At 42.1% G+C, this 11,370-nt stretch overlaps 1 protein-coding gene across 2 annotated transcripts in view; it reads left to right on the top strand.

Moving 5' to 3' along the window:
* Positions 1-11,370, top strand: part of KCNH1 (potassium voltage-gated channel subfamily H member 1) — a 358,490-nt gene that overhangs the window by 28,287 nt on the left and 318,833 nt on the right. For both annotated transcript variants that reach the window (XR_006101185.1, XM_042444296.1), the window contains exon 2: positions 6,624-6,747. Coding sequence is in view for 1 of the 2 variants with exons in the window: in XM_042444296.1 (XP_042300230.1) it covers positions 6,624-6,747 (124 nt within the window). In the remaining variant the exon portion in view is untranslated. The remainder of the gene's footprint in view (positions 1-6,623; positions 6,748-11,370) is intronic.

Below are 11,370 nucleotides of genomic sequence, written 5' to 3'. Positions count from 1 at the left end.
CTCTCTTTTCAAAAGCATGTGTGTTTTTGAAGGCATTGTAATCTCATTTCACTTTTCAAACTTTTTTTTTAAAGCGTTGATACTAAGTGGACTATTTTAGCCAGAAGCCATCTGTGCTCAGAAAAATAAATGTATGTATGCTGGAATACCATGTTTTTCTTCAGAATATGAATGTTCAAAGAATATCCTATTCTCTGCATAGCTCTTGTCCATACAGATAGTCTGGACTCCTTTATTAATTAGCCTTATAACAACATGAGAACTGCCATTCTAGATTAGGTCAACATGCTTCTAAATCCAGTGGTTTTCAGTGTGTTTTTGGAAAACTAGGGGACTCACCCTTATATGTATATCAGTGTTTCCTCTGTGAGATGATTAATAACAGCAGAGAAGCTTTGTTGAAATACATTTTGCTCACTGCTACATTTGGTCTTAACAACATGAAGCCATCAAATAATAATTAGCTCCTATAGGCCATACTTTCAGGTCACTTTAAGATGATGATGTAGTCTAGAAACTTTCTCTTGTCTCAAGATTGACATAGGCGGGTTCTAGACCGCCGCTTTGAGGCGGTCTGCCGCCGCCGCCGCTTGCTCCGCGCGAGAGCCGCAGCAGCCATACCGCGCAGCTCCCGCGCGGAGCAAAAAAGAAGCTCCAAAATAGAGCTTCTTTCCATGGCGCACTGATGACGTCGCGAAGCGCCAAGGGCGCATTCGTGACATCATTAGTGCCGTGCGACGTTCGGACGCTCAGCGTCCGATACGTCAATATGGCGCCGGCCATGTAGAAGGGCCGGCGCCATACTATACGGACACAGTCCGTATTAGACTCAGGGGCGTCTAGAAGAGACGCCCCTTTTTTAAAATGGGACGTCCTGCGGACGTCCCAACTGCCGGTGTGTAACCGGCCTGAGTGTGTTCTACAATAGCCATTCACATCTCAGTGTCCTCCAGATGTGTTGAATTCCGAATCCAAGCTAGAATAGCACATGGCCACCTTGGGTTGAGAAGTTGTGAGCTGTAGTTCAACATATCTGAAGAGTATCAGACTGGGAAGTCTGATAAAGGATCCACAGTCTTTTGCAATGCATTATGGGCAGCCATTCTAATGCAAAGAATCCACAGATTCGTCTCTTGATAAATTGCTTTGGAAGGAATTTATTTAAGGTAAAGAATCTGAATACTACTATTTAGTCTGCTGCTCTGTTTCCACTATGGACAGGAAGATTTATCAGACAGTTCCCACACAGGGCTAGGGATGATGGTTTGTGCACATAGAAACTTAATTTACCTGTTGGATTAGACCTTTCCCTCAGTAAATTTGTCTCAAGCTATTAAGGAGGCTGTGTGGCATTGATAAATATCAATAGGAATTGATTAAATGCCAGAGTTGATCTGTTCACTGATAACTGACTAGCATCCCAGGCTACAAGTCTTTGTAATGTCACTAATGTTTTTTTCAGTCAACCACAAGCCTTTAATTTCTGCTACAGATAAATCTAGGACCATTGTCTGAGAGGTTCTTTACATATAGAGTTTCTTCCTGTATTAAGATTTTTTCTAAAGGAAAGAAGTACAGTGTTCACTTTGCTATTAAGATACTTTGCCATTCTTTACACTTTGCTATTATGGCTCTTAAAAGAAAAGCCTTTTATGTCTGCGGTGGGAATTGTGTAGCTCTCCATATATACAGTGCACCTGCGGGCGTGATATATGCGACTTTCGGCATACGCTGAAAACTGTGCTGGAAGAAGTGGTGCCGGGTGCTGGAAAGAGTAATGGTGCTGGCCATCGCAGGCACGAGTCCCATTGTCTTTAATAGGGCTCGAGCATACATGGAATTTCCCTTACGCCAGGGGTGTGTGTGTTCCGGAACAGATCCCCCACGTAAGGGAAGGGACCACTGTAATTGGACTGCATATCTCAGGGGACTAGCGAACATAGCCAATGGTGAGAAATACTGGTGATATAAATCCAACATCTGGGTGTGTTGCACTTTTCTACTGCCTGATTTAAGGCCAGACAGCCCCAACAATGGGAGTGAAAACATACCTCCTATGGGGGACTGGAGATGATGGTGGGGTTTAAGAGGCCATATTGTAGATCATCTTTAAGATATTACTGAAAAATTATTTTCCTTTTAAAAACAGTTTTCTTCAGATGTTTTGACATTTACTGGAGTCAGTTGGAAGAAGTATTACAGAGAAAGTGGGCATAATTTTTGAACCATGGGTTGGTAGGCCAAGCCACCAGAACAGAGACATTGTGGTTGCACATTTAAAGTGTAAGTTTGAGGTCAAGAGACTCATCTATGCATCACTGTGATCTGTATAAACAGGCCACTTATGGATTAACAAAGAGAAGTAAATGCATCACCAAAAATGGAAAGGGAAAAAAGAGGGGAAGAGGGGATACAAGAAGAAAGTTTTGCATAAACCCTGTATAGATTGGTTTACAGGTATAGATATCTAGACTACATACCATCCGATTGCTTCAATTTAATATCCAACTTTTACAGCTGTTTTTTAAAACCAGTTTTTCTTTCCTTCTCCTTCTTTCTTCTTAGCTTATTTCAATTACTGTACTGCAGACCAAGTTCAAAATGCAAAAGTAGTTTGTACAATATTAACTTTGTAGAGAGGAGAGGACTGGGCACAATCTTGCCCATAGCCTGTAGACTCAGGCATAAAGCAAACTGCTGCAGCTTCACCTAGCGCTTGTGTGTATTTCCTTATTAATAACTCTTGCCATCTTAACCACGCTGATGTTGCTTCGCTGCACATGTTCTGGTTTTCATTTATGAAATGTTGAAGGGTATGGGACTAGCTTGGGGTATTGTTTACTAAGGCTTGGGTAAATGAAAAGTGTCAGCTGCTTCTCTGCCTGAAGGAGCAAAATTCATTGAAATGGGCTTTATTCTTGAAATATGCTGCTTTCATGATTTAACTTTAAATGCCTCTAATAGCACCTAAATGCTTTGCCAAATATTGTCCTCCTTGTACTGAGAAGAAGAAAAAAACCTTCTCCATTTGAAGTAAGGTCCCTATAAATGAGCTTGCAGAAGATGTTTGAGGATTGAGGTCCAGTGTCCTTAAATCTACTTGGTCTGTGCTTCGGTGTTCTCAGTTGAGACCTGTATAAAGCCGAAAACCAATAGGTCCAATTGATGTGATGGTTAATATTAACAAAAAATAATAGAATAATAATACATAATCTTTTATGGTTAAGCAAAAGATACATATAAAAAAGTGAGAGGAGGATGGAAATAGAAAAGAATAGAAGAATAAACGAATAATGTGCTGCATTTAAGGTTATAGATAAAGTGAAAATCAAGAAAATAACAAGGGGATTGGGTGAGGGAGGGGAATGGGAAGAATGAAAACTGCTAGCTTCTCATATGATAATTTTTTAATTGTAATTTTATTGTATATATTCATAAATATTATTTTAAAAAATATTAACAAAAACACACTTTGAAGTTTAAACCGGCTCATTTAAATGTTACCATTTCAATATCTATTTTAGTGTGAAGGAGGGCTGAGTTAATAGAGGAATATAAGTTTCATGGAGTGTGTATGGCATGAAAACAATAAGGAAAAAATTGGGTTTGACTGAATTAATTATAATAAATGTTGGCATGCTTTATTGTTTTTGGAACATACCACAGCAACAGACTAAGCAAATGCCAGGGAATTTAACACAGGTTGTGAGAAACAAAGCAGTTAAAATGTCCTGTAGTTATATTGTCACCATATTTCACTTGAGGAGGAGTATAAAGATCCCTTTCCTGTGTAAATTTAATAGGCCAAGGGATGAACATCACAAAAGGTGTGTTTCATTGAACCCCTTGCATGAGTAATGTTTTTGTGAGAAAAGGCAGTGAGTGGGTGAGTGAGTGAAAGTTTATAGGAGTTAGTGTTTAAGTTTCCCTTATTTGTGTCTTTCACTTGGCAAAGTTGCTAATGATAGCAGTAAATATTTTGCCAGACTTAATGTGGGTGGTTTTTATTTCTTTATTTTTTTAAAAAAACTACAGATATAGAGGAGTGGATTGGTGGAAGTGTGTAAGAATTACATGCTTGCATCTTTGTTGCTATAAACTTAGGAAGCCACACTTGAGAAGACGCACCTTTATGATTCTTTGCATTTATCAGTGGCCCTTCTTCATCCTGGAGAGAAGTGATTAGTGAGGTGCCACAGGATTCTGACAATGCTATTTGACATCTTTATCAATTACTTGGATGATGGAATAGAGGGCATGCTTACCAAATTTGAAGATGACACCAAATTAGGTGGGTCAGTTAATACCCCAGAAGATAGGATCAGAATTAAAAATGACCATAACAATTGACAACAGTACATGTGAAAGAGAAGGTTAAGAGTTGACAAGATAGCTGTGTTTAAATATTTGAAGGGATGTCATACTGAAGATGCAGCAACCTTCTTTTCTGCTGCTACAGAGACTAGGATCTGGAACAATGGATTCAAGCTACAGTGGGTCCTTGGTATTCATGGGGGATCCATTCTGGATCCCCCCCCCCTGTGCATACCAAAATCCATGGATGCTTAAGTCCCATTCTCCTCAATGGTAGCATGGCCATGTGGCTTGTCCACTATTGGGGGCAATAGGACTTTGCCCCCCCCCCGCTGACCCTCTCATCATGGCAGGGAGCTGCTGCCTCCTCCTCCTCCTCCTGCCACCATCACCTCGCAGTTGTGCCCCCCTCATTTTCCTCCTTCTCCTCCTCTTCCTCCTCAGCTGCTGCCACAGCTGTTCTTCCTTCCTCCTCCCCTCGCCACTGCTACAGCCAGTCTTCCTTCCTCTTTCTTCTCTCCCCCCTCCTCCTCTGTTGCCATCCCCCACGGGCTTGTTGTCCATGGATCCAGGAATCCACGGTTGGTAAGTCCATGGATACGGAGGCCAGACTGTACAGGAAAAGAGATTCCACCTAAACATTAGGAAGAACTTACTGACAGTAAGAGCTGTTGGAAAGTGGAACACATTTCCTTGGAGTATGGTGCAATCTTTTTCTTTGGAGGTCTTTAAGATAAGGCTAGATGGCCATCTATTGAGGGTGATTTGATTATGTATTCCTGCATGGCAGGGAGTTGAACTTGATGGCCTTTGAAGTCTCTTCCAACTCTATGATTCTACTGTGTCATTCCTGTTTTTTGTCCACAGAGCTGCCCTTCTTGTGACTTGATTTCTTCTGCTTGCCAGCTTTTGCTTCTTTGCTCTATTTTTGTCCCTCCTCTTTGCACTCGCTTTGATTGCTGACAGCAGATTGCCAACAGTGGTGGTACTGGTGACAGAAGAAGCTGGTTTGGGGTTCTTTCTCCTGCAGTTGTGGGGCTCTGGAAACACAAGTGTATGCATTTATGTTAGTGTATGTGTGTTCTTATGTTGGTGCTACTCTTCCTCCTTTTCCCCTTCCCTAGCAGCTACTCTGTCCCTGAGATTCAGGGCAGTGAGGATGCTGCAGCAGGGACTGTAGTTGCAGTTGTTGCAGCTGCTGCTGTTTCTGCATGTTGCTCAGATGAGGGACTTCATTATAGAAAATTCCCATGTGGTGACCACCCATCCATTATTTCCCATTAGGCAGGAGTGATCTGACAGTAGAAGAGGCATTTGCAGGCACCTTGCCCCAATCTACCCATGCTTATGATAATCAGGTCTCCTAATCCAGGTTTTCATGGGGAAACCCCCTCCTTCCAATACTGCCTTGATCCAACTTCTAACCATGTACATATTTCATGTCTGATGCTTATGATACACTTGCCACACCTGGGGATTGCAGTCTTCATAGCCCAAACATAATCCAGAACAATGTAACTTAGGCTATCATGTGGATGCAAAAACATACTCCTTGTAACCTATTCAGCCCCAGTTGAAGAGCTGTATGACTCTCAATCCTAATACTTAAGCAGACTTAAAAAAAAAAAAAAAAAAAAAAAAGAACATGTGAGCTAAGAGGAGCAAATCCAAATTGAAAATGAGCCAGGATAACTGAAGCTCCAGTGTAGGCTGGGCCCAGATGACTTGTATCCCTTCTCAGTCTGCTATGCAAGGTGCTAAATCTGGTTGGGGTGCTTTCTTAGGGCTCCTGGGTTCCTTATTATGGTTCTTCCTATTTAAAACAGATCTGGCCTGGGCAACTCTTCAGATGGATAGCTGTCCTCCAGGGAATTTCCCAGCAGGATTGTCCAGTGTAAAGTAGGACAGATGACCACTCCTCTACCAGTGGAGGCTTCCTTCCAGCTTAGCCAATGGGAAGCTTTTCTCCAGCAGCTGGGGTTGGGGGAAGTTTTCATCAGGACCATGGCAAGAAGTGAAAGATCAATGTGTCTCTACCTTTTTCCTATTGCTTGAGGCTCTGCCATTTCCATGTTTAAAACACACATATTAATTGTATCCATGCAATTAATGTCGTATCAGGTTCAGGCCTCAGTTGTTGGAATGAGGGAGAACCTATAAGAATCAAGAGCTCTGTAACTGTGCATACATAAATGTATGTATGTGCATTAATGTGGGTGGTGTGGTGGTGGTAGGGTGGTGGAATTACTATATAGTAATTTAATGTGCCGTGGAGCCCTTTTGTCTAATTGATATATTGTTTCAAACAGATACCAATTTTGTCCTGGGTAATGCCCAGATAGTGGATTGGCCTATTGTGTACAGCAATGATGGATTTTGCAAGCTCTCAGGATACCACAGAGCAGAAGTTATGCAAAAAAGCAGCACCTGCAGGTATTTCAGTGATAATTTACTTTCTGTTAAACAGCTTGTAATGTTGCTTTTCCTTGTCTGAACAAAATAAAAACAACAGCAACAATATGTTCGTCCCAATGGCAATTTGTGATTGAGAGATCAGCAACACTTGCAGAATTAGCATTGTGCAATTTCACTGTGTCTGATGCTAGAAAACCACACAATTCTGGTGATGATGATGGTGCTGATAATGACAGTGATAAAGAACTTTATACTGTATATAGTTTCCCCAAAAGTGAGAATTAAAGCAAATAAAATTTGTTAAAACTATGTATAAGGGGTTCTATGCTCTCATAATTTAAATGGAGGTGTGTGTGCATGGGTGTGTAAGGAGGGTTTCCCCCCTTTTATGTTCACAGCATCTAGTGATGTTCAGAGACTGTGACTCATCTGTGGTTGCCTAGTAAGCTTCAAAGCTGAGTTGCAACCAGATTTCCCCTGTTTAAATCCAATATAATGATTTTATGGCCATGCTATTGATCTTCTACTTGTATGTCATGAGCCACAGTTTTGATGACCAAGTCTAAACAGTGTTACAGTTGTGTATGTGTGTGTGTGTATGTGTGATTATGATTTTTTCTAAAAGAGAAAAAGTGGGGTGGTGTTTCTGTCAGTGCAGACTGGAGAGGCTGATCCCTTCCTCTTGTAGGTCCTTCTGTACCCCTTATATTGGCTTTGGTTTAGTGGGAAACACTGCAGAGTAAGTTTTGGTTAGCACAAAAGGTTACAGAGGGGGTGGGAGAAGAATAACCAATAACAATTATTGTGTCCCCTAGCACAATATTGGATGTAGACCATGGGATCCCTTAAGCGTCTCGTGTATGTATTGCCAAACCTGGGACCTGTTTAGATTGTTTTTGTTCTGATGTAAAGCCTGGACATGGCATATCATTTCCCGCTGCCTTCAGCTGTCAGTCTGAGAGTTAGAGGGCATGTAGCATCACCATAAGGGGACGAGCTACAACCAAGCTCTCATGAGCCTGGCTAAAACTTCCTTCAGCTTGGCTAGTGGTGAGGCATGATGGAATGGTAGTTTGTCAGAACATGGAGGGATGTAGGTTCCCCACCCCTGGTATACTCCTACTTGGACATTACCTGATGGCCAATATCAAAATCAAATGATTAAATAATAGGAAGAAAAAGATGGAGAAGCTCCATTCTCTCTGCAGAAATGAAGACCAAGTTCAGATTGTGGCATAGATTGGAGATAGGAATATTGGAGCAACAAACATCAACAATTTAAGATGTGCAGATGACATGATGCTATTAGAAAAACATATGAAAGATTTGGAATGGGTACTGAAGAAAATCAAGGAAGAAAGTGCAAAGTCAAACTTACAGTGGAACATTAAGAAAAAATAATTAACAGACTTACGTAACATTAAAGTAGACTACAAAGACATTAAATTAGTTCAAGATTTTCTATATCTTGGCTTAGTCATTAATCAGAATGGAGGTTTCAGTCAAAAAAACAGAAGAAGTCTTAGAAGGGCAGCTATGAAGAACTAGACAAGATCCTGAAGTGCAAAGATATATAATAGCATACTAAAATTAGGATTGTCCATGCTATGATATTTCCAGTTGCTATGTATGGTTGTGAAAGCTGGACAGTGAAGAAAGGTAGGGAAAACCCCCATTTGAAATGTGATGCTGGAGAAGAGTTCTTGTAGGATAATTTAAGTTTCCCAAGGCTTCAGCCTTTGCAAAGGAAATAAAAATATTTAAATGTCAAAATGTCAAAGCCAAGCCTGTTAGGGTCTAGCTTTAAAGTAGCAGAGTTATAGATGTGTATCCTTGTCTAACTATGCTTCCCTAAGAACCAAGACCGACTCAGAAACAACACAAGTAGCTTGAAGTTCAAACAAAAGTTTATTAATGGCCTTAATCTATATATACATAAAGGCTATATCCTAATCTAGCTAGTGAATACTTTAGGTTAAGCAGAAATATTTATCTCACCATTTTTCCAAAGAAAATTGATGGAGAAGGAAGATGGAGGACCCAAATAGTCAGGAAAAAATCTTTAGAGAGAATATCTTTTAGTCCCAAAGAGGGAGTAACCTAAATCACATGGTTAGTTTGGAGAGAGAGAGAGAGAGAGAGAGGAGAGTTTCCATATAGGAAACTGCTATCTATCTAAGGAGGGGAAAAGAGAATGCAAAAAATCTTCCAACAGTTCTATGTGTTCTGTGGACTTCTAGAAACACAATTAAATGAGTATTATTGCAAATCAAGCCTGAACTATCACTAGAAGCCAAGATGACTGTTGTACATTGGCTGTATTATGAGAAGGCATGACTTATTAGAAAAGATAATAATGCTTGTTAAGGCAGAGGGCACTAGGAAGAATGGATGACCCCATTCCAGACTCAATCAAGGAAACTATGGCCCTGAATCTGTAAAATACGAACAGAGCTGCTGATGGTAGGATAACTTGGAGGCCACTCATTCATACGGTCACCATGAGCCAAAGTTGACTTGATGGCAGTTAACAACAGCAAGGGAACCTCCTAGCAGGATCCTGAATGAGGAGTTTTCTGATGAGTTTCTTCTTGTCTAAGAGAATAGAAGAAACAGGGAGGTTTTGCTGCAGTGGCAGCTGGAGCCTACCCTCAGTGCTAAGGCTTCTGAGAGGGACAGGGTTTATCATCAGGGTTTTTAAAGATTAGACCTAAACCCAGAGTGCATGCCATGATGCCATGGCCATATTTAAAGTGGGTTGGGACAACTTTTGCATGACCATGGCATCATGTCATGGTGTGATGAATGGGTTTAGGTTTGATTTTAAAGACACTGATGGTAAACCCTGTCCCTCTCAGAAGCCTTAGCACTGAGGATAGGCTCCAGCTCCAGGGGCCCCTTTGGGACTGGGCAAGTACTTGAGGGCTGCCCACCCAAGGAACATGGCCTGACAGGAAGGGGTAGGTTTTAATGGACTTTTTAAAAAAAAATGAAAAGAATTTACGTAAAATAGATAAAAATAAACTACTTTTCTATTTCTATTTTATTTTAATGTTTTAATCCCATTAGTAACAAATAAACCACCTTGCTCATGATTAAAAATTAACTCTTCATCCATAGTTGATTAATTATTAGCACAATTATATTTAAATATGAATGAACCTGACATGTACTTAAATAGATCTGAATATGGTATTGACTGTTCTATTATCTGTTCTCATTCTAATGCACTGTACTGCACTTACTGGATTGCGACTGAGCAATGTCCACACAGGATAAATACCACATTCTCCCCCTTCCAATCTTAATGACACTGGGCCCAGTCCCTGGTTCTGGTGTGAAATGTCTGGACAGTGCCCAGACAGGTCAGCACCAAAAATAAACCATTATTTAAAAATTCCTTTTTGCTCTGTTTCCACAAGAGCAAGGGTGGGCAACAGTTTAATATGCTCCCTGCTATGCCACTCATTACTGCTGCTGTGAGCCACATCTTCTGAGGTCAAAATGGTGCACTCAGCCATGTGCTTGTGTTGGCGGGGCAGGGGCAGATGATTGCATGATGCGGTGCAAAGCGCTCCTCCCACCACCGGCTCCTCCACGTGCGCAACAAACTTACTCCACAGTGTGCAGCAACAATAACCGTTAATGATAATAAATCCCTCACCGGGTCCAAACGTAACTTCCAACCAACTGATACAACCCTCCCATGTCCCTACATGAGCCTTACTCCAGACTCCTGGCCTCGGGACACGTCTCCGACGATTCAGGCTCTTTAGCTCACCTCCGGCATCCCCCTGAATGCTTCTCCAAGGGTTCAAGCTCTGTCTTCTCCCGCTCTCTGGGCTCGGGCCCTATCTCCCAATGTTCCCCTTTCGGGTCCCACCATTCCACCTCAAGGTCCCTCTGGTCTCTCGGCTTCCACTGCTCCGCTTCTGACCAGGCCAATACTCCCTCCTCCTGTGGATCTCGTAGCAGTATCTCCTCGTGAGGGCCTCTCCTCCTGACCCCTGTCTTCCCCTGCAGGGAGACCGGGATTCCGTCCTGCTTTGGGCTCCTGAGCACCAGTTCTCGCCCTTTCGCGGCCGCCACTTCCCGACCAGTTCTTCCACGTCCTTCCCTCCTTCCCGCGTGTCTCTGGCCCTCTCCTTTTATCTGCCTAGGAACCACGCCTCTTCCTTCCCCCGGCTCCGTCCCTGGAGCTCCTTGCTTTTTCTCCCCCACCTGGTTCCCCTTAGCCCTTTCAGCTTTCCCACTCTCAGTCACCACCTCACTACAGCTTGACAGTAGGCACCTCATTTCCAGCTTCAGAAGGAGCGACCCTTAGCATTGGTGGGTTGCACAGCCACTCACCATTGCTCAAGAATGCCAGGTAACAGGAGGATGTTGGGGCAACTTTGGGGCCAGAATACTCTGGGCTGCTTCTGAAATATTCTGGCTTATGTGGTCACTACCTGAGTTTCTGTAGCAATGTAATGTTATTATTTTGAAGAAAAAACAAACAAACCTAGGGAGCTCTGGAGTCTTGGAGTGGAAGCTGCATGCAGCCTATGTGTCACATATAGCCCCCCCTCTTATTTATGTGGATATGAGAAAGTAAATTTACTCTGCCTGATACAGTACATTATGTCTTGACTGCTTTCC

This window comes from Sceloporus undulatus, chromosome 1, assembly GCF_019175285.1.
Source record: "Sceloporus undulatus isolate JIND9_A2432 ecotype Alabama chromosome 1, SceUnd_v1.1, whole genome shotgun sequence".
Classification (NCBI taxonomy): domain Eukaryota; kingdom Metazoa; phylum Chordata; class Lepidosauria; order Squamata; family Phrynosomatidae; genus Sceloporus; species Sceloporus undulatus.
The sequence above is the reverse complement of the archived record's forward strand: the minus strand, read 5'-3'. Positions and strand labels throughout refer to the sequence as shown.